At 39.2% G+C, this 24,950-nt stretch overlaps 1 protein-coding gene across 1 annotated transcript in view; it reads left to right on the forward strand.

The window, feature by feature from the left end:
* tafa5l (TAFA chemokine like family member 5, like) overlaps nucleotides 1–24,950 on the forward strand; it is a 50,362-nt gene that overhangs the window by 8,171 nt on the left and 17,241 nt on the right. Inside the window, exons 2-3 of the mRNA XM_067591522.1 lie at nucleotides 6,344–6,493; nucleotides 18,937–19,064. Of these exons, the coding sequence (XP_067447623.1) occupies nucleotides 6,344–6,493; nucleotides 18,937–19,064 (278 nt within the window). The remainder of the gene's footprint in view (nucleotides 1–6,343; nucleotides 6,494–18,936; nucleotides 19,065–24,950) is intronic.

Consider the following 24,950-nt stretch of genomic DNA (forward strand, 5'->3'; position numbering starts at 1 on the left):
GGGGGGGAGTCAATGCTCATTACATTTTAAAATTTGATAACTGCAGCCACTACAAATCAATTTCGACTGATTACCTGCGGCATTAATATTTATAACATCTCACACAATGTTTTAAATCTTCCATAGAAGATCAGTTGAATTCATATCTGATTTGATACATGTTAATATGATTGTCATGCTCTCTAAACTGGTGCTTTGTTGGCAGCTCCATTTTCATCCTTGAGAACAGCACTTCTATCAAGAAAGGAATATACAATGGAAAGAAGATAATCACTCAGACTTATTATTGTATGCCAGTGTAGTGATTAGAGTGTGATTGGCTCTCTCAGGGAAAACTAGTTAGATTCAATGCCAGGACGTTTAAGCCAAGCCAAGCCGGCACAGCGTGGCTGTGCGCTATAGCTGGGTCTTTATAGGGAAATACAATACATATTGTCATGAATAATTAACTGCCCTAGCTTTACAAGAAGTGGGATTTTTAATAAATATGGTTCGAAACTATAGCTCGCAAAGACGCTCTTTGCAATAAAACATTGTAAAACCTCACTTCCATCTTTAGCAGCCCGCAAGTAATTACAATCTATAAAGGGAGATTGTTTTAATATGGAAATGGAATCTTTGTCATAGTTCATTCAGTGCAGCCTGTCATATAATTTTATGGCAAATTCCCTGAGGAGAAGCAGAGCCTTTCTTAACAGCTCCCAATCTGGTTTCAGTTGTACGGGAGTGGTGCAGAGCTGTGATTGCCTGTTAAATCTGATAAAGGTATTCTATCAATTTGGTCTAACTACCGATGTATCTGCACTGTCTTAATTGAAGAGACAAACAAGAAAATAGATAAGCTAGAATGAACTGAATGTTTTGTTGGTAATTACAACTGTCTAAATACGGAACAGTAACCAGTTGGAAGAGATTGTGTTGTTAACAGGAAAGACGAAAATTGGTTGTTTTATGTTTTTATGTTTTTTCTATATTCACCCTGCATTTTACCACGGTCTGGTAGTGTAATGTATCTAGAGTTTAATAACCTCATCATGCCACCCAGTTCTCAGTGCTGCTATGACGCACATTGAATCAGGGGAACATTGTGAAAGCGAGTGTGGACTCCTGGCAGCCTATTGCAGACAGAGATATTAAGATATTTGTGCTCCTGTGCTTTGCTGATGTGCAGTGTGTCTGATCAAGTGCTGATATGTGCAGCACAGATGCACATTTTTGCTCAAAGGTGTGTGTTTGAACCCCTGTTTGTGTGTGTATGGGCTGCCACTTTGCACTTGTGTAGTGTTGTGATTCAGAGATAAGGTCATCAGGCTGCCAGTCAGTGCAGAGAGCCAGTGTCTGTGCTCTGTATCGGCTTCCTGTAGCCCTCTAGATGTCATTTCTGACAGGATCCAGAGCCTGGACAAGAACGTGGCGCCATCCCTCACTCGGCACACTCCTCGCTGCCACAGCTGTACGCGCATTTCATCGTATGAAATAGAGACGAGGCCAAGTGTCTCTGCTGAGTGACAGAAACCCCCTGTCACATGAATTAACTCGTGTACCTATGATGAAGCGCTGGCCCTAGCTAAGGGCACTTTACAAAGCGACCCCCGCCCACACACTACATAACTCTTCCCCCCCCCACTTGCTTTGCTATTCTCCTTCCTTCAGGCTTATTGCATGAAGCCCATTCATCTGTTTAGTGGTGAAACATGGCAGGGAGCACTGATATCTGATGGCACCTCTGTCCTCCAAGCACCCACCAAGCATACAGGGACTCGTCTCAGCAAAAAAAGAGCGGAGGGTGGGCTGAGTGGTGGTGGTGGGTAGTGTGTGGGTAATGGTGGGCAGCCTGGCTAATGCTATGAAATGAAATGTGCATAGTTGTTCTTCGTGGAGGTGATAGTGTTTTATGACTCTCAAGACTGCTCTAGGTAATAATTTTATATAAAAATACAACACCAATCTAATCAGCCTAACACACAAAGTGCAGCTGCATCTGAGAGCCCAACTACTCCTCCATTAACTATGATGCAGTAGATTTGTCCTGTTTGCCTGGCAAAAGTTTAGTGTCAACTATCGTTACTCAAAAAAACTCCACCAAAATAGTCTACCAAAGTCTAAAGCCTGACTAGCAGCCCCTAGAGGCTGCAGTGTTGAGATGGTGAAGCTTCAGGAAAACTCATGGTCGAAGATGAAAAGGGTTCATCTTATGGAGAGTGTGAAAGTGTTCAAAAATATCATGCCAATAAGATAATTTGATATTTCATATGTAGAATTTGGAAAAATTTGGGCTGATAGTGGTGCTGGAGAACGGTCGGGGGTTTGCCAACAACATTAGAATCCATCCTCCTGTGACCGTGAATATTCATATAGCCATTAGTATTATTCCAATAGCCGTTTTCAGGATATCATGGCCCAAAGTGTTGGTCAAGGAGAAATTTGACCTGATTATGAAGCTAAATGAAAGGTCAAGGATCCATCATCTGGAGACTGTGAATATTGACAGCAAAGTTGGTTGAAATTCAGCCATTGCTTTTTGAGATACCTTCACAAGGGTCTAGAATAAGACTGGATTACCGACCCCTGAAAGCTACAAGTTCACTGGGTGTCCCTTGATTTCTGGTCATTTGATTAAGTGAATTTTTAGGGAATATCCATGGAAATCCAATATCAGCTGATATGATAGGGGCCTTAAAGTGACACCTGCATTATTATCTTATCATTTTTCTGTGTTGTTGAGGGACTGTTTGTCAAAACATGCATAAATGGTGGATATTCTTCAATAAATATGTGTTTAAACAAATTACCACAAACTAATTACCATGCAGTACACAGAGCTGGAAGAATGAGGGACCGAGGTTCATTTTTGCCCCTTGGCCCATAAATACGTTAATGACCAGAACACATTTTGACATGGTGATGTTTCTGAAAGAAAGGTCACATGGTCACCATAAGATGTCTTCCTATTAGCTACCTGGCAGCTCCTGAAACTTTGAAGCCTCAGCAACTCAGCTGAAGTAATTTTATGAACCATTTGTGTTGATCAACAACCCCTTCAACCTTTGCCATTATTACAGTCATTTCATGCAATAGAGCAGTTAACATCTCACTTAATGAAGCTTTAAGGGTGTTGGGAAGCAACTAGAAGCAGCAGTATAAAGGAGTGATGGTTGGTGAATGCCAGAGATTGACCTTACAGGAACTGCAGCACAGACTCTTCTCCAAACTACCTTCCCCCAGCTGATTTTATTTCAGTGTCAGCTTGAATGGCTTTCACTGGCAGCTTTCCATTCAATAAAGAAAAGAAAGAAGAAACTATGTTACTTTTTCCAGATCGTTACAGAGGTGAAGGAAACTTCTGAGCTTTACTGTCTAACCTGGAGCAGAGAGTTCTGTAAACTTCACATGCGTTTATGTTACACTTATTTAGAAATGTGTTGAGTTCAAGCTGAGTCAGATTTGATTCACTCACACACATTAATATTATTCAGCTGCAGTTCAGCGGGTTATTGATTAATCTTTTAGTTCTCTCATTTGAGGCCACAACAAAATCTCACTTTGATTTTAAATGACAAAACCGATACGGTTAAATGTCATTTACTTATATTGAAATATTTTATTTTTTTCCAAATGTGTTTTTGAAAGCTGCAAACACCCTCAAGTAATTCACCGTGATTAAAGCTTGTTCATCTATAAAACACAAGACTGTTAACAGTTCATAATTCCCTCAAATATACCAGGAAGGCCTAAATAAAAGACAATTAAATGTGTTCCCTCAGGTTTCCAAATAATTTACCCAAACAAAACTGTTACCTCATCATTTAATGTTCAGTGAAACTGTCAGCTACAAAAGGCCATGCACAGGGTTCATTTAATAAATCAAAACATTGAAAACATCATTGTTACTGCTCCTCTTTTATTTGCCCATGGCTGTTGGACAGATTTCAGTTGGACTCATTTCTGCATGGAGGGAAGTGATCATCAGAGCCATACATGGGTGACTGTAGAGCTGCATTCATGGCCACAAAGCTCAATAAATTAATCTGTTGCTCTTATAAAATTTAAAGAATAAACTCCAAACACTTGTCATTGTTACAAAATATTAAATAAATTCATTCAAACTCACTTAATATTTAAAATGAGATTAATTCCTGTTTAAATTGTGTGCATTTCATAGCACACGTTGATTAAAAAGTTTTAAAAGTGTTTCACGCTCCCTGACTCTCTGAGTAACTCTCCTGACATGACAATGTGAAGATGATGAAGAAAATTTGCACTTAGATGTTATCTTTATCAAGATAGAGATCTGTTTTTTTTCCTCCCTTCCCAAGTTCTCCATTTGCAGTTGAAACATCCTTGTGAATTGTCAGTTTCTCCAGATTGTTTAATTAATTTAGAGATCACATTTTGACAAACTTGAAACCTTGCTTAACCACAGTTCCCTGGCCTGGGAGTTATCCATCAATTTGTAATGCCTGGAGAACCCTGAAGTAATTCTCTGTGCTTGGATAGAAATGTAAGAATAGCACGCGTGTGCACATACACACACACACACACACACACACACACACACACACACGCACACACACACGCACACACACTGCAGAGATTTCTGAGCAAGGTAATCATCACTTAAAGACATTCTGACCATTTGTCGTCTCAGTAGAGCTTAACTTGGCTTGAAAATTGGACTGTTGTCAGAGCGCAGTGCCCAGCAGCGACTGCCATGTCAACCAAATCACACATTATTTCAACCAAATGTCCGTGTTTCATTCACTAGTTCAGTAGTCAAATAAGAAATACAAAAATGTAATGTTCCATATTTCAAAACATGATTTCGTTCCCCCTGGATTAATGTTTAATTTAGATGTTATACTATTTTTTCCTGAAAAATGACTATACTGGTCTCAAACACTATCTTAGGGTATTGTAGTGGTGTTAGTAAAGGGTAAGTCCAAGTATAGCTCTATAGAACCGTGGCAACTAAAAAGAAACACCAGAGCTTAATGATTGTTGACATTTAAATTCTTAAATTTAAACAAACATAACACTGAATATAATTTAAGTTTTAAAGATATTAAAATATAGAACTATCGAACTATCGTAAAGTTAGAATTACAATTTAAAATTGTCAATTTATCATCATTTAATGGGGAAAAATATATTGGTTTGCTGGTGGTGAGGTCTAAGGATGGTGAAGTTGATCTGTCTGTCCAGCACCAGGATAACCTGGAACCTACTGGCCAGGTTACCAAGATATTTGCCATATTCATTGTATTCAGAGGACGACCCCCCTGACCTTTCTGCTAGTGCCACCACCAAAAGTTCTGAGCATGTATTGGGCAGATTGCCATGAAATTTTTCTGAGCACATTCATGCTTCACAGAGGATGACATCTTTTCCATTTTGGATACTCCACAACCCTGAGAACAAACTATCATCTGTGCACACAGGATATTTCCAACAAGTCCTCCAGACTTAACCCCTAAATATGTTGTTTGTCATTGCCTTCCAAACTGCATATAAAAATGGTTCATATGCCAGTTTTCTGATCAGCTATAGTTAATGTTTGGTTAGATCTAGGTACAAAAACTACTTGGATTATCGTAAAAGAAACTAACATCAACACTGGCGGGAAACGGTCTCTATTGTATTATTGTTGAGTTTTTGCTGCGCTGCAACAAAGTCATGTTTCTGACTGACAAAAGCCTTTATTCACACGCCCATGTAAGGTCCTTGTCTGGTACACATAAACATAGGTTGTTCAGGCATTTGAACAAACAACCAATGCAGCTGATTTTCTAGTGAGGACAGTCTCAATGTCTCATATTGTGCTGGGTTCATCTCTATGAAATTTTCTGAGCAAATTCATGCTTCCAATCTGAAAAACTCTTTTCATTTTATCCTTAAAACTCTATGAAAAGCAAAGCAGCCAGTATGTTGTTTCTTCTTTTTAGCAGTTTCATATCACAGCTTTTAACATGGAAGGCTTGTTAACTTGCAGTTATGACTAGCCAAACAGAAAATGTCCTTTTAACAGATTCATGGAGGGATCTTTGTTTTCCTCATGATCATTTTAAGACACTTTTATCAACAGAGCACCCAGCCATACTGTTTTAAAACTGAAGCCTGCTGTTTTCTGGTTTTAGAGCACTGAAATCAGTTTTCCATTTTTCTATTTGAGACTTTAAATGAGAATATTAAATTGCCAAGTGCTACACAGACCACAGAGAAGACTCTGTGTCCAGGCCGCCTGTTGTCTGTACCTTCGAAGACCATTTGCTCCTCTGTAATATGTTCATTACAGTCTCATTATGCTAATGTGATGTACTTTGTTTCTCGCTGCTGTGTTTGGCAGGCCAGTTGGCGGTGGGAACCTGTGAGATAGTGATGCTCAACAGAGACAGCAGCGTTCCCAGACGGACCATTGCCAGGCAGACGGCCCGCTGCGCCTGCCGGAGAGGCCAGATCGCCGGCACCACCAGGGCAAGGCCGGCCTGCGTAGACGGTGAGTAGATTGACCTTTCTAGCACAAGGGTGGGCAATTGTCCCGTGGAGGGAAGCCACTACAGACTGTAGTTGGAATGAGTCAAAACATCAGGCCAGTGAGGAAATGTCTTGGAAAGGTGAAAGTCCCTCTTCACTATGACTGTAGTCCCCTTGAGCAGGGCACTGAAACACCAAGTGTGTGTATGTGATGCAGGGTGGTCTGGAAAGAAGCAACGTTCTGTGGATAAATGAATGTTAAATTAATGATAAAATGTTCCTCTGCTGCTCCTTAGGAACATTAAGAACTGTTTAATTTACCTCTAATTTAATTCACAGGAGGTTATTCCATTTGTTGAAAGTATAATCATTACTATTCCCATCATAGGCACCTCTCTCTCACCTCTAGTAACCGAATAATTTATCATTAAACGAACAACAACATTATAGTGGGCCAAACCCTCACACTGTGGAAAGTTTGTAGTCTCATGTTTGTATGGGGTCCATTGCATGAATCCCTGCCGTAGATCACTCTATTACATGCACGGCAGTGTTGTGTTTGAATTAAAATTAAAATTACTCTCTGTGCATTTGTTTTGTTTGAGTCAAGATTTGACTTAAATGTGCACAAATTGAACACTGAGGTTTACTTGTGTAATCTTAATGCTTAACTTGTGGCTTTATTTTGATGCAGTGGTAAATAAAATGTTGACGATCATCAGGGCTGCCAAGTTTTGACTTCAGCTTGGAGTGAGAATTTGGGGGGGGTGGTGCTTTAGTAGTGCTTATTTTTGTTCATAATAAAATGAGTATTATTTTTATTTTAACCTCTCTCTGGCCTTATCAACCAACACCTTTTTCAAAAAAATTGTAATTTGCATTTCTACACCATATAACCTCTTGGATTAAGACAAGAAACAGCCACCTGCACTAGTCTAGATTAGATAGATTGAGGGTGCTATTAAAGGAATGACTATTTCATATTTGAAATTATATTTATAAAAAACATTATGTAGCCTAAAATTTTAGTAGGTTGCAGACTACTTGGCCATCTTCAAGGTTAAACAAAGATGAATAGCCTTTCAACACATCACAATATGATTGGGATACTTAAACCTGGTTAAATAATGTTAAAGCTGAGAGTTTTTATTGTCAATATTCACAAGGCCACATTCAAGGTCTAACAATTGCAGTACAAACAATTTGGATGAATGAAATTGCCTCACAGTTAACCTAAAAACTTATTATTAGGAATTTGTAGAAAGTTTCAGAGTGACAGAGACACAGAGCGTCTCCATAACCATAGTTATTCACTGTCTCTCCTGTCTGCGTGCACACGGTGTGAGAGGAGAGGGAGAGACGCTCTGCTGCTGCCAGAAGAGCCGCTGACTGAGATTACTCTGAGCAGCATGCATGGGAATAAATTATGATATAATAGATTTATATATATCTCACTGAATAAATTGCCATTGCATAGTGCTGCTGTCATGCTGTGCTGCTCTGTCTTGTCTGTCTGTGCGCTCTTAGTGTCCTCTTTTCGCATTGCAATGTTATCAGTTAAGATTTTGTTTTTTACTGCGTGAGAAAATGGACGTGTGGTGTGAGAGCACCACGTGAAAACTGTCAATTGCTTGAGTCTCACAGTCAATGTGTGAGACAACCCTGATGATCATCCCAAAACAACCAGTATAGCACTTGCCTTTAACATACAGTATAACATCAGTTTGATACTTCTTACTAAGATGGGTACCGTGCGACTCTAATGTAAAGATTTATGTGAGTCATTCATAATTTGACATTTGACACTGAGACTTAGTTGAGAAGATCATTACCACTATCAAGGAAATATGAAGCTACTGTGAGCAGTCTGACAATAACCCCCTGTAAGGCGGCATTAAACAGACATGACATAACATCTTAATTAATGAGCTTTAGAGGTGTCTGTAGGCGGATGTTGTTACTGCTGGACAGAGCTGGGCTACCTGTTTACCCCCGTTTACAGTCTTTATGCTTAGCTAAGCTAAACTGCTGCTTGCAGTGGCTTCATATTGACAGATATGAAAGTGGTATCACCTTCTTGACTAACTCTCAGCAAGAAAGTGAATAAGCATACTTCCGGAAAGGTAGAACTATTCTTTTAAGGTAGGTGAACTGGTTAAAAAAGAGATGTTGTGTACTCAACTACTACAAAACTACTACAAACCAGCAATTTTGTCTCTAATCAGCTGTTTCTTCCTGGTAACAACAGAAAGATATGAAGTCTCCCATAGCCAGCTTTTTGTTAGAAGCTTCAAAAACACTAAAGACAAAGAAAGAGATCATTTAGCTAACTGCTGGTTAGCAAGCCACACCGCAGAGATTTCTTTTGACGCCAAGTGAGTCACGAAAACATCTAAGCTAGTGTGCTTGTGTGTGGTGTGCTTAACAAGTTACTCACAACCAATATAGTCACAGAAGCATCTGTAGAGGCAATTGGGAGCTCTTTTTAACATCTAGCATCCACATTTTGAAGTATTCTAACAGATCTTATTACAGATAACTACCACAGGGACAGAATACAGCAAACAGGCACTCATAGTACAGCCATCAGACCAGACCCAGTGGGAAACAAACTGAATACATTATAAACAAGATAATGAATAAAATAAAGTCGAAATAAAATATTTAAATAGAACAGTGACTAATAATGCATAATATAAACAGCGATAATGGCATGTGGAATCATTAACTCAGCTACAGCAGCATCCGTAGACCTTTTTCTGGCAGACATTTTGACATAACAGGAACATCATGAAAAATCATTGCAGGAAAAGCACAGGTGTAACTATTAACATTAATGATAGATCCATCCCATTAGGTGTCCCATTCTAGTGAACCAGCATGCATAATACTAGGGCCCTGGATCCGGCACACCTGAATGGACTGTCATTGTTATTTATGTTATCAATTAAACCTGTGCTTTTCCTGCTGTCACAAATTAAAATGTCACATGTCATAATGTTGTGAGAAGGTGCTGTTGTACTGTGACATCGGGTCTCTACAGCTCTTTGGCTATAGACAAAATGAAAAAGTAGCTAATTCCTTTCTTTTCTTAATTTTTTTTGATAAATTACAGAAACAGACAAATTACACAAATTACCACAGCAGACTCACTGGCAAGTTGAGGAGGCAAACTCACGATAAGGTCCATTAAGTAGCTGTTCTGAAGCTTTCAATCATATCACATGATCTTCATCAGCAGATGGATTTTCCTTTTTTTTCTCAAGCACTAAGGAATTATCATCAATGTTGTCATAAAACCTCAGATTCAAACTTAAACTTGGAGTGAGCAGGCGAAAAAACAATCTCACCACAAGGTCCATTTAGTAACTATTTCTGGGGATTTTGATCATAACACAAATGTAATATCATGTCGCATGGACAACTGAGCAAACTCCATCTGCTGATTAGGATAATGTGATAGAATTAGTAATTGGCAAGTCATCTACCCCTAGACTCTGGATAAAGTCAGGCTTTAAGAACAGCAACAGAGCACACCTGGAAAAAAGAACTAAATGTATTGGCTTCCTTCTTTCACCATTAAAAGCAACTACCGCTGTAATTTGGTTGTTTAACCAGCCAATCGATAATCACTTTGTGTGTCTCCTTTTTGATGCCTCTTAGACTGTTCACTGTTTTACCAGCACATAAGTAATCATTTTGCACCTTGTTCGTTGTCTTCAGTGTGTATGTATCCTGTTGAATTTTTACTCCTCCTCCTCCTCCGGTGTTTTTAATAACTCCAGCTGAATAAAGATCACTTGTAGTGGAGAATGTTCGCTGGTTATTCACTTTGTAGATAAGGTTTTATATTTGGTTGCCCTCTCTGTGTTATCTAGAAGTAAGTGAAGTAAGTGATAGATGATATGAGAGGACTGGGAAGAGGGGAGTGACACAGTCCATCTGCGATGCTGATTGGATTTTACAATATCACAATCACATGCATCAGATGCACCATTAGTTCCATCATGCAATGACTCATGTTGGCCTTAATCTAATAACCCTGACATAAGATGCGGTCCCACAGCCGGTGTCACACTCCCCACACTGCTTTTAACCACCTTTCCCTCTCTGCAGATGCTTCTCCATAACACTCCACAGATGCTAATTAACTTAGAGAGAACTATGATTACAGCAGCAGGAAATTAATTATTACTGGCTTCCCGCCGCACCACACCCTATACTCCATTAATAGCCAGTGCATTAAAGACGGAACCTGTTGCTCGCTGGCTCATTCAAATGCTTTCTGCTGACAGCTGAAATGGTGTCCATCATCTCAAGGCTTTACAGAGGTATTTCTGCATATTTAATGAGAATGCAATGGGTCTAATGCTGCCACTGTTCCAATGAATGAATGAATGTTTCTTGTTCTCATGTCTCTCTTAGAAAAGAGATCTTAATCTCAATGAGACTGCCTGATTAAATAAAGATTAAATTAAAAAATATATCCTTGCTGACCTTTAGTTCAGAGTATATTCAGTTGCATTTGCTTTTGATGTGAATTCCCATAAATGCCCCTTTGCCCTTCTAAGCACATAAACCCATTTACTGATTTATAATGTTTATTCATGTTTATTCATTTGTATCTCTCACTGAGGCTTTGGAATATTCCAGTTTTCAACACAGCAAAGGCTCACTGTCCTCTGGGTCAGTTTAATATAACTCTCATATCAGCAGCAGCAGGACTGGATCACTGCCTTTTTGATGTGTCTCGATAGAATATTGACCTTTAATGAAAGTTGAACAATTATTGACTGACACTGTATGTTTACATGAACCGTATTCTCTTGCCCCCCATGTTTCTGTATTTCAGTACCCTGTAACCTAATAAAGGCAAAATGCAAGAAAACACCTCTGATAAGACAGGGGTCACTGGAAGTGTCACTGGTCATTAACCTGATTTGAAGCTTCTGTTCAGCCCAAAAAGGGCCCTAGACAGAGGAAGTAAAATAACCTTCAAACGTAATGTTGGAGGAACACATTATATCACTGTCTTTTTGGCAAGTGTTTCTCTAAAGTTGTGATTCACAGGCAAGATAATGCCAGAGACAATAAATACCTCACAATCTGTTCTGCACAGTCCATCTTTGTTAGCAGTAAAGGCTGATCATGACGTCAGATCTTGTTTTGGATGTGAAATCAGTGATACTGTAAGTGTAACGTTGCTGAATAACACCCAAGTGCAGAGAGCATACCACACACTACTTCATTACTTTGATTAGCTTTTGAAGGAGCATACACATAAACAAAAAGCTTGTGCCAGAGTGAGCATACATAATTAAGCTTGCCACAGACATTAGGCAGCCAAACTTATACTAAAGTTCTCCTAAATGAGGCACATTATGCTGGAACAAAGTTTGGTGTCACGACTTAGCAACCAGAATCTGGATCAATGAGATACATATAATGAGCTTAACACGTGAGACAATATGATGAGGCTGATCAGTCAAGACAACCTATAGGTCATCAGTCTCTGCCAGCGCAGATGTTAGACGTGCACCAGAGACAGCTGCAGAATCAGCACCATGGACAGCAGTCAAGACACTTACATTTACTGACAGTTATGATGTGTCCCAATTCCATCCTGTATACTAATCCTAACTGGTTTTAAGTGACAAATTGTGGATGTTGTCCAGACAGTTCCAGGAACATCTCAAAAAAAACAACAACAAAAATATTGTTACTTTGTCTTTGATAGCATTAGCAATAGTGTTCCAATGTTTTGTCACAGTTTGACTGATGCCAGCACAAAGTACTGGCTTTACTATAATGATTAGTTTGTAGTTTATACTTAATAGTATTAGTATGTAGTGGAGATGTAGGACACAGCATTTATTTTGCCCTCTGCTGGAGCCCCAACTTGAGCTTTATATAACATCTAAATGAAATGAGTGGACAGTAACGGATATGCCTGTTCATTCGCCTGCTTTTTCATCCGTCATATGCAATATGTCAGGTGGCACTGCCTGGATTTTTAATGAAACTCACAGAAATGACACATCTTAACACAGCGTTCAAGCCACTGCCAGTTATAGTGATTGGCATGTTAGTGGTGGGGGGGATTACAAGTCAGAGCTAAAACTTTAATAAACATCCTCTCCTACCCTGCAGGGGTGCACATGCACAGCTATTCTTGCATTACAAACTTACTTCAAGGGCCAGTTTATGTCATATTAGATTTTCCACCATTTTGAATTACCCCCCCCACACACACACACACACACTCCTCCAGTATGAAGGAAGAGAGGCGAGTGCACTTATTCAGGCGAGTGTAACTGACTAAAGAGTGAGGAAACTCTTCTGCAGTGTCATAATCACCAGCAAAAGCTCATGCATTCGAAAACTCCTCTCTGTCTCGTGTAATGAATATAAACTAAAATCCAAGGCTTTCTTCTCATGTAGCCTCTAGGACATTTTCAAATTTACAATAATTTCCTGCTGGTGGCTTAAAGGAGACAATTGAACAAATATTTTTTATCTCCCTTGCCATCCTGCTAGTTTTCACACTTCCATAATGACACACCAACAAGCCTACCTAAGCCCCACAGTGCATTAAGTTTGTTGTATGTGAGTTACCTAAGGATCTTTTGGCTGATTGGCCCAGATGGCAGCTGCATCGCTGGTGCAGTATGACATGTTTACCCCATTATTCCTTATTTGTTGTAATTCACTGAACAATTTCTCGCTTTGTGACAAGAAGTGAAGTGTATTTTTTTTTTCTCAACAAACTAACTTTTGTAAGTCTTTCTTCTTTTGCCCTCTTTTTGTGCTGCTGTGTGTGTCACTGTTGTGTAGTTTTAGTCTGCACACTGTACACAGGAGGATTATGTGCTTTTCCTTGCTTGTCTCCCTGCTCTCACTAATCTGCTCCCTGACTCTCTCCCTCTGCCTCTCCCTTTCTCTGCTTGGCCCGTTGTTGCCATGCCACCACATCACACTATAATTGCATGAAGCTTGATAGCCACCATGATAAGAGGCTGCAGGCTGCAGGGAGACTGTGTACATACTGGCTGCGAGCTTCTGCATTCACACTCATGGAAATGATTTTTGACAGTAAATGTGCAAAAAGTGATGCTGAAAAGAGATTAAGTAAAAGGAACCAGAATTATAATGTAGACATGATAAATCACATTTTAATTTGCTGTTGATGCAAACTCAACACTTTCCCCGTGTTTACCTGTTGTCTTGATAAATAATTTACAGTCCCAGCACTAACAACATAGTCACATCATACTCACTACTACTTTGTTTCTCTGAGATTCTCTTCTACAATAGAAATACTGTTTTCATTCACTAATTTTTTCATAATACTTCCATTTCTTTGCGATTGCTATTAAGCTACTGTTTTATGAATGAAACTCAACATTCCAGCAGCTCAAAGGGTCAAATCTTTAATTATTTAGCTTTTTATTTGAAGGATATGAAAGAACTGCTGAGTTTCACTGACAGCAGCTTAACAGCGATTGCAAAAAAGAAAAAGAAAACAGAAAGGAGAAGCTACTGGAAATAATTAGTGCTCAGACATTATTTAAAAACGGGTCTTTATTTGAACATTTATGGAATGATTCTTGCACATCTCAAGTGGACCACCAGCCCGACAGTGTATTCGGCATCTCAAAATCTAATCACCATAGCCCTAATTATCTGTCCATGTAAACAACAGTAAGACCAAGGAGTTATTTTTCCTGGTAAAAGTGTTTTATAGCCTAAAATTGCAGCAAAGAGACAAATTCATTTGAAATATTGTAAAAATCAATATCTGACAGTGAAACTGCAGACAACAGTGTGTTTTAGTGTGTTTTCCTCCAAGCAACATTTGTAAGTCAGCAGGAAAATGAGCATGAAAGATTTTGTCAAAATTTCATCATTATGAGCAAACTAGCATCACTGTGTGACTGAATCAAACCCACAGATCTGACATTACAGTGTTATTTTAAATTCAGATTGTTAAGATGCTGCCAAACTTTTTTTTCACCTTATCTGGCTAACATCCTGGCTTGATTCAACCTCGATCCACTATACTGATAAATTCTCTACAATCATCTGTTATCTCCCTTCCTAACTGAAATGCTACCAGTCAGAACGGCAAAAAAACAAAAACAAAGTCATTTTGAAAACAAGCCAAGAAAATGCAACAGAAAAATCATAGTAATTCCCAGCAACAGCTTGCTCAACAAAACACACAGTTTATGATGAAGTATGGAGTCATTTGTAGCTTGGCTGCTGGCTGCAGTTAAAATGTGTTTAATGTTGGATTTGTCTGTTGTCATAATTAGAAATGCCAGACCATCAGGCCCCTGGTAGCAGGCTGCGCTGTACAGTGGACAGAGGGCTGAAAATCTGGCCACTACAAACTGATACATGATTGAAGCTTAATTAACATCAGCCAGAAAGCCTGTAAAAACCTGTTTCCATGTTTCTGTGGCTCAGCTATAGGCTAGTGAACTAATCTTGTTGAAAAAGAAGCAACCGTATTACTATTATTATTAAATGACTATAAAAGACTCCATTTTTTTTTAGCACCAAATTAATTCATGTCGTCTTTTCAATGCAAAGAACCATCTCTTGTGTCTTTCCCTTCTGAGCTTTTGTGAGAAACTGTCTCTCTTTGTTTGTTACACCTCAACTAAATACATTTTAAATGAGCTGCCAGTGGCTTTAGTAAAAATTTGATGTTATTTTTTATATCTGCAGAGGCGGAATTTCATCAGACTAACAGTGTGTCTAGTTTAGGAGACAGTGTTGTGCCTCCTGTCCTGCTCTGAGTCCCGTCTGGCAGTGCTGTGTTGTGCTGGGCAGGGCAGAGTTTGGCACTGTGCATGGGCAGATGGTCTTACGTGTGATCTAGTGGGAGGTCCAGCGCCGTACCCCAGCAGGGACCCTGGCAGCTGACAAGCCTGGCCCGACGTCCGCGGTCCCTGGATGGGACTCCGACAGTGATGGCAACAGGACGGGCCACCCAAGTGTCAGCTAGCCAGACAGACAGACAACCAGACAGACAGACAGACAGACAGACTCTCATCCAACCATCACAGCCAGCTGTTTCACCTCTGCTGCTGCTGCTGCACACTGCCACCATCACCATCAGAGCATTACACAACAGGCCCAAAATCATGTTCAAACACGGCACAAAACACATTTCTCATAATAAAACCATAATACCAACATAGCCACAACTATTCTCATCCATTTGCACTAGTGGAGTGATCCAGCAACCCAGGTTTATTAAAACAGCAGCATTTAAAAGATACTTGGGGGACAAAATGTAACAGCAGACAAATATTTTCAGACAGATTCAGCTCAGAAGCTTAAAGTCTGCCCTGGATACTGTTGATGTGTGTGGGTGGTTGTACCATATAAGCTTTTTAATGTGTCTACAGTTTCATGTGCCAGCATATTGGACAGATAGGTTTGATGGATGGAGACGAGATGAAGCCAAACTGCAGCAACGCTGTTTTGTTGCTGCTTGTGTTATTCATGATGTCACTGTTGATGAAGTTATCACGGTGACGCTCTCATCCCAGCCAACGCCGTGCGACCCCTCCACGGCTTACGGCTCCAGGAAATTCATCAAGTCATCATAGATCAAGTCACGCTGTCATGGACGGCATTGAAAAAGTAACAAGGGCAAGCTATCGAGTGCCTGGATGTGTGGCAGCAGCTGAAAAATGCATTTATTTTAGCCAACCTCCTCGACTCTGGGCTGGCTTGCTGATGCACTCCACGGTTAGTCAGCACTCCCACCGCTTTGCCAGCTCAGCTTTTATTCCGTGCCCTGGAAATTGAGTTTTGCTGGCCCCGTAATGTACTCAAAACTACATCTGCGACTGACTGATAAATCTACACTTTGTTACGCCTGACGGATGGCTGTGAAAATAAAAATTCACCACAGCATGTTGCTCTGTCAGGAGGAAGGTCACGTTAGATTTTGCCCCGCTCACTGAGGAATCTCTGCTCAAGATGAAGCCAAAATGACCGTTTTGTCTCAGAATCCATTTGCAAAGCTTTAATATTTTCTTAAGCTTGTTCGGTTCAATGAGATGACAGGTTTCTGGTTTGTTTGGTTCCACTGCTGTGTCTCCTAGCTGCCTGCCTACACTGTGAGGGCAGACTAAAAAAACACTACTCCGCTCCTGATGTGTGAACAATATCTATTATTTGCCGAGGGAGAATAGCTTTATATCTACAGAGCGGTAATTGTGTGTGTGTGTGTGTGTGTGTGTGTGTGTGTGTGTGTGTGTGTGTGTGTGTGGTTACATACATGAGGGTGCTGTTCAGCTGGCTTGATAAATACCACAAGATGACAGATCTTTATTGCAGAGCAGCAGTCGGGGTCTGACACCTCCAAAGACCAATTTCAGACTGTTAACAAGGCCTGGACCAGGAATACCTCACAGCAAAATGTCACAAGGCCTCCCTTTCCACACCTCTTTACTCTCCCTCTCTACCGCTCCCTCTCCGTTCCGCCCCCAGCTCTCCTGTGGACATTTTTCGAATTGTAGTTCCTCTCTTTCAATTTGCCGACCATGTTACCTCGTTCCACAATGTGTTGCCCCTGGGGATCGTGGGTAGGCAGGAGCAGCGGTCCCGGCCAGGTCCGCAGAGAGCTGATAACCTTTCAGTGTTGCTTTAGCACGTTGTGTAAAGAACAATCAGTGCTTATCAGCGTCGACTACAGGCGAATGCTAATTCAATGTCATGCAGACAGACTGCAGAGGGAGGATGAGAGCATCACTGGCTTTCACTCTGACAGCTTGACGTCTACAGCAGACAAATAACTTTCAGAAAACCCAAGTATGTTATCCACCCCACTCCAATCCACTTTTGAAATTTTACAAAAGATTTTTTCAGGTTTACAGCTGTCATGGTAAAAAAAACAAATAAATTTATGCTCTTGAATTACTAATATGTGATCAGTAATTAATAGACAATATTTGACAATATTGTTAACATTTTAACATATGTTAAGGGGTTTCATACTTAACATATCACATATTTATCTGATAGCAGCCAAAACTGGACAGTGTGACTTAAAAAATGTCCAATGTGGCATCACAGTTGTGTAAAATAAAACATTTAATTAATGCAGTAGCATAACAATATTAACATGAATGAATGAAATCAGTATTTGGCACCTAAATACCACAACATAACTGCTAGCCTGCCGCTAACACCCTGTGTGTTCCTCACTAAATGACCTTAGTAGCCACAACAACTTGTTACTTACAGTATGTTCCTACTGCCACAGTAACTTGACATCAACTTTAGAGCACAAATTAAGAACTTTCAGAGTAGGAATTAAGTATGTACACAAATTTGTATATTGGGGTTCATGTCTGAACCTGAAATAAAAATGTTTCAAAAAATCTGCATAGACCACATGCTGACATTTAAAGTTTGAGATCTTCTTATAATATACAACAATTTATAGTGTTACATGTGATTTTACAAGTATTCCTAAAGGGCATTCTCTAATTTATCACAATAAACCGTAATCACAATGCAATATTTTGTGTAACAGATTATGGTTACTTTTTGAATTTAACATAAAAACATGACAATCTTTGATGTTTAGTATGTTTAGTTTCATGGTTGGTCCTGATTCAGCTTCATCATGGTTCCACAAAGTCAATCCAGTCCTGATTACAGCACTGCTGTTCCTCAACAGATGTTTATAATTTTCTTCTTCTTCAGTCCTCTGAGCTCCGTGGATGAGGTGGCTGGGGCTGTTCATTGTTGCGTACCAACAATGAACCTGCGCTCTGGCTATTCCTGCTATGTAGCTCCATTCACTTCTGGTGTACAGAGCGATGGCCAAGATTCTTGTGATATACAGAACATTGTCTGGCCTTAATGGTGAAAATACAGGTAGCATTAAACCACTTGAAGTTAGCACAGAGAAACTATTTGGTGTTTTATCCACTGAATGCAAGTTTGAGAACTTAATTTATGAAAAAAAAAAATGTGTTGTAGCTTCAAGACAAAGTAATCCAACAGTATTATGTTGTGAAATGGTACAAATTGCTTTTCAAACAGAATATTTTACCTTGAATTAAATAGAAAAACACTTTCATGGGAATATTAATTGTAACAAAATGTCAAAGGAAAAAGCTGTCTCTCTGTCTCTCTATGCAGCTGAAGTGAAAGCTAGCATTAGTTGGATAGTAATTTATGGACCGCCAGCTGGTCTATAAAGGTTACTACCACAGGCAATTCAGACATGGTAGTTCAACAAGAACCTAATTAAAATACTGCAGACTTGTAGGCACATAAACTTATGAAGATGCTTTACTGTCTGGTGAGCATAAAAATGACAGTTTTGTTGTTTATTCCAGAAAAAGATGACATTTTGAAGTCTCTCTCTCTGGGTCTGTGAATGTGTCTGTCTAATTCGCCTCTTTGCCCTCTTGTCTTTCACCCTCCCAGCGCGAATCGTGAGGAGCCGTCAGTGGTGTGAGATGGCTCCCTGCCTGGAGGGGGAGGTCTGCAGCCTCCTGTTCAACCGATCCGGCTGGACCTGCACCAGGGGCAGTGGTCGCATCAAGACCGTCACGGTAATTTACAAGACATGACATTAATATACGCCATATGCACTTAACACATACATTTTTAGCTTGGGTAACCCCCCAAGCTGATAGTGTCATGTGAAGCCTCATCTCAGGGCTAGAGGCAGCACATTTCAGTCAAACAGCAGGTCAGCTTCCAGGTTTCAAAGGCTGCATCAAGGCTGATTCACAAAGGGCAGAAAACTAATATCGCACTGCTCTCTGTGCTTTTCCTTCTATGACAAATCAAATGTTCTGCTGTGAAAAAGAATAAGATGATACATTATAAAACCTTTAGTTAGTTCAAAACAGAGCGGCTAGATTAGCTCTGCACTGTCCAGATCACATTACCTTAGGACTGAACTTCATCTTAGTATTCTGCCTTTTATCACGAACAAACATTTTTCCGGTAAACCTTAATTATCTTCAGCTCAGTTTAAATACACTAGCTACAAACACGGCATTTTACTCAGAAGGCTCATTTATCCTCTCTCAAACCTAAAACAAATACTCTGAAAGACACCATTGTGCACAGAACGGCCTCAGATTTTAGTTTCTAATTGCTAGAAATTGCAATTGAAATATGCTGCATTTTAGGTAATATTGTCAATGTAATTTGGGTTCAAACCCTGAAGGAGTAGAACCCTATTGAATTTGTGCCAGTTTAATATTATTGTCTTCTGCTGCAGCTCAAATTGTTGTGAGCTGGAATAACCTAAAAAAATTAAACTTGGCCTAATAACTGGAAATGATGTGCAAATACTTCCCAAGAATTATGAGCCCAATAGATCCTATTCACGCTGTGGCCATTTTCCTCTGATGTGTGGGAATCTGTAAGTAAAGCCTGTGCGAGAATGGTGAGATGGTCGCTTGAACTTGATTTTTTAAATGTAAAATTGAACTAATAAGCATTACATGGACCCACACTTGTAGTTTTACTTCTTTTTGGGACCACAGTTGTAGTTTTCTCAGGCTGGTGCTAATGCAAAGCCACTGACATAATGTTAGCCTAGCCTGTTAGCACCTGCTACCGCCAATGTTACTGCGAAAAATACGCAAGCTAACTTTGTGGTCTTATATTGGACTGTATTTTTTATCTCTTTCTGGATTATGTATGTTATGTTGCTTTTATTTTCGCTGTTTTTTACATTCTTCCTGTTAATTTTTTCCTTTTGTGTAGCAACATTAAAACCACAAAAAACCTTTTTTTATTTTTATTGTTTTTGCTTATTGAACAATGAAAGAAGACAGGATAAACATGGTATTAAAGGTCCTTAGTATGTATGTAAGAAAATAACATTTAAAAATTGTAAACTATTTTAAATTTAATCAAAATATTACATGTATATAGAATATTAATAATAATACATCATTATTGCTATATAAATTATAAATAGATAAACTGGTCCTCAATTTAAATGGTTTGTACAGTCAGTGTCTATTAATTTGTACAGTTTTACACATACAGAGTATGACAGCAAGAAAAGAAGATATGCTCCGTAGATTCAGAATCTGTTTTCCAACAGGAACAAACATTACTTTCAAAACTGAATCCTCATCTAAGGAATTCACCAGGTGGATAAATAACATTGATTTATTTGAAATGATTTTTTTGCTTAGTCTTTAAAGACAAATACTCCATTGAACTGGTTTGGATAGACTGTCAGTTACCAGTCAGCATCTGATCAGACAGGTCTTACATTTAGAAATTTGAGATCTTGAATATACAGATCTGTCTGTTAATATAATATTGAATTAACATAATGTTAATGTAAAATCAGTACTTAAGTCAAAAGTAAGAATGATTTTGGATATCATTACTGAGGTTAAAAAACTGTTTAGGTGACAGAAAAATCAAATTTACACAAAAATCTTTGTATACAAATAAGTTTCCATTTATATTCAACAGATCCAGTACTGACCAAACATTTCTGTCCATCCATTCTTTATAAAACAGGGATTTATTTTTGTGAAGAATGCATGTGTTATTCCACAGTAACGTGGAATGATGAGTAAGATAATGTTTGGACAAAATTTGCCAATATTAGAAGACTTGCTGATAGTAGCTGGATCGTTCAACAGGTAGCTTCTTCATGTTATAATCATCTTACATAAGGAAAAGGAAACAAGTGCTACATGTTTGACAATTTCCAATACGGGGCAGTTCAGCTGTAGTTTTCAATGTTGATTTGCGTAGCAATCAAACCGACCTGTGTGGGCAATCATCAGAGGTCCTACTACTCTATTCTCTCTACTCTAAAACTTCTGACTAATGCTGGATAATTTGGATTCAAGTATGCATATAAGCAGTTGTAAGTAATTGCCTCAAACAAGAGAAGTAAAATATTGATGGATCCAACATTTATGATTGAAATGTATTGCTGAGGATTGCTGATAATAGCTGATAACAATCTATGACCTCTTCCTGACTGTGGGAAATGTAAATGATTACAAAGCATGTTAATTTTTTAAAACCTTCAATATGGTGTCATCTGGTCCTCTGTAGGCTCCTCTCACTGTGCAACATGCATCCAACGCCTCAGAGCTGCCAGTGCTGCAGTGCTGACTGAGGCTTTGCTCTGTAATTAACTCTTTTTTGATTCAGCAGTGAAACAAAACACAGGGAGCACAAAGCCATCACACTTTATCAGTGAGGGCTACTAGATCTGTACTTTTTGTTTGTATCATTATGAAGGAAGTATCATTGTAAATGTGTTTGAAAGCCAAGAGTGAAAAGGGAGCTCTCAGGACCAGTGTTCCCTCTTAAGGCGACTACAGATTGGGCAACAATAGTCGCTCTCCGGGCACTACTGCTTGCCTAGTCAATGACTCAGTCGCCATGGATACAGGTCTCGCTGTCACTGTGTAGTTCACACTATGAACTCTCTACTCACTAGGAACTCTATGCTTAATGGAAATGAAGGAGTTCTCTGTTCTTTCTGTACTGAAACCAGGCAGGCTCGTTTTCTCACCAGGTGACCAAGTGGCCAAGAGACATAATTATACTTCCTCCACAGTTCCACCAGCCATGTCTCTAATCCTGGCTTCACTGCTGATGTATGTATATATTTTCTTGTATATAATGCACTGCACAAATTCAGCTTTATTGGTTTTGGCTTGCACTTTCTCTGTTTCATGTTTCCTTCAGCTCAAATTTCCTACATTTGCAGTCATTGCTTGGTTACGAAGCTGGAAACTGTCTACGTTGCCATCAAAAACCACAGGGATACATGTGGATCTTAAAGGGTCAGTTCACCCAAATAACAAAAAACAAAACCAAAAAAAAAAACCAAAGATATTTTTTTACATACCTCAAGTAGTGTCTAGCCATGCAGATGGGTTTGGTTTTATTTGACCATGTTTTCAGATTTCTGCCCCTGAGATTTCTGCCTCCATCTCAATACAATAGAGGTGAATGTAATTTTGTATGTGATGCTCTGTGTATTGAAATTTTGAAAGAAATTCAACAGCAACTTGACCTCACCAACAGCAATGTCCCTTTCACTCTCAATACTCCATACTCCACTCCTTGCTGCAAACAATTTATACGGAAAATAGAATCAACCAAAGGAAAAAAGTAGGCCTCAGCCTGGAGGCACAAGAGGTAAGCCAGAAAATGTTATTTTATTGAACTGACCCTTTAGAAGTGATTCAAATCAACCACAGGATCTGGTCAGCAACAAGTGGGCACCCACTAAAATCTGAGTCTCCATTTACTGAGTCATTATTTTGACAAAATAGCAATATATTATTAAATATTATAGAAATATTAGTAAGTAAGGCTGGATGATATATCAAATTAATTTAATTGTTTTTGCATGATGTCTGACATATCTAAATTGCAAAAATCCATTTTTAGTCATGACAGTACCACAAACTGGGATATGAACTTACATCCTTCTTTGAACATTATCTGTGAATTACACTACGTGCACATTTGTAGGACTGTTGTCTTTCCAGGCAACAGGCTGTCTCTGGCTATGTCATAGTGAACTTAATGGTCATATCTATGAGAAGGACAGACTGAAAATGACTCTCAGTTTATGTTAGTTGACGAGGTATCATCTCTGGTTATGAGAGTCAAAATGCGGTTTCTCCCTAAAAAAATAAAGATTTTATTTTTTGGCCATATTGTCCAGCCCTGATTGTAAGGAAGTAAATAATAATAATAATAATCTTATGTATGTGATGAACCCACAGAGAACTGCAGCTTCACCCAGCTCTGTAGTTCTCTCAGCCTGCAACTTTACTGGTTTTGTTAAGTAAATAATACTAAATAGACTGAAAGACTATGTCAATTATAATTTTCCACCATTGTATGAATAAATTAAATAAATCTGGTTAAACAGCAGCAAATACACAGATATCTGCTTTAGGTATGATGATGTCACAACAAAAAGAGACAGAGAGACTAAAGGAAGAAGTAGAGAGATGTAACTTACAGAGACAGAGCAAGTGAAACAGCACAATACAGCATGTTGATGTCAGCAAGAGATGACAAGATGGACAGAGCAGGAGGGAGTGGTGTCCTCATTGTCAGGTGCACACGGTCAAAGGTCAACCTGTGACTGGGTCCATTGATTCTCACTCTCTCTCCCTTTTATCTCACTCACTTGCCGTCTCTTCATCTCTCGTGCTCCTACGCCTCCTCCGTCCAGCGGCTCTGGGCAGCTGCGGCAGATTTCACGCACGTATTCCCATCGCGCTGTAATCTTCTCTGACAGCACACTTAGGTTAGTGTTTTGCTTGTGTGCATACATTTACAAAAATGCAGATTACGTGTTCCACTGAATATTCCCAATTAGCTGTTGCTGAGGAGAGTTTTACCGGAGAAGTTAATCGCAAGTGATGCTGGTGGGTTTTTTTTTGTTTTTTGTTTTTTTTGAGGAGGCAGGGAGAGGGAGGATTTGGCAGCAGAAGAGAGGAGGTATCCAAAGGTATTTGTTGTAATACCTAAAATGGGAGGAAAGCACATTCAGGAAGTTAAATGAAAATGAGAAATCTATAAAGAGGATTGATCAGGACTGAGCGTGGAGAGAGAGAGAGAGAGAGAACAGGATAGAGGACCAGGCTGCCACTGGGCCACTGGCCAAGTTCTGTCTGTCCACATCTGCGTGCAAGTATCTGTGAGACAGAGAGTGTAGAGAGGGAGTTTTAATTGTGTGCGGATCTGTCTTCACGTATACATAATCAAATTACACCCTAGCATTCAGTGTGACTGTGGGTTTCTGAAAGCTGATAATGGCTGCACTCATTATTCATGCCGTGCTGTGCAGGCTTCACGTAGGTGGAGTTAGCTGCTAAAATAAAGTGACAATTGTACCTAATGGTGGCATACCATGTTCTTCACAACAACCACAGGCAAGTAGAAAATCACGCATCGAATAAAACATATAATATACCGGTAATATCAATTATACATAGAGTTGGGGTAGATAGCTTTTTATCTCATCTAAATCCATTATTTAATCTATTCTTTAAGTCCAGCTTTCACCGTTTGTAAGGTAGCTGAAGGTAAGAATGACTTAGAGATTCAATTAAGATCTGTATTTTGTTGGCTTTGAACACACTTCAGGTTTGAGTGGAGGCCAAATTAATGTTCACAATTCATTTTCTGCTACATCCTGAAAAACGATATGAGTATCAGAGGAGATGAAATGTTGATTAAATGTATCTTATGCATTGAAATAACAGGTGTAATCTACGTACTTTTACATCTTATTTTTCTCAAGGTTGTAATGATCAAACATAGTGCATTTGATTAAATTTTTGATTAATTGTAGGTGATGACTTGTCCATATGGGAACAACATGAGACTAAAAGTTAAATCTGCATATTTAATATAAACCTGTTTGGAAAAATGTTGTCAGTCAGAGCAGGTTCAGGGCTTTGCAA

This window comes from Thunnus thynnus, chromosome 6, assembly GCF_963924715.1.
Source record: "Thunnus thynnus chromosome 6, fThuThy2.1, whole genome shotgun sequence".
NCBI lineage: Eukaryota > Metazoa > Chordata > Actinopteri > Scombriformes > Scombridae > Thunnus > Thunnus thynnus.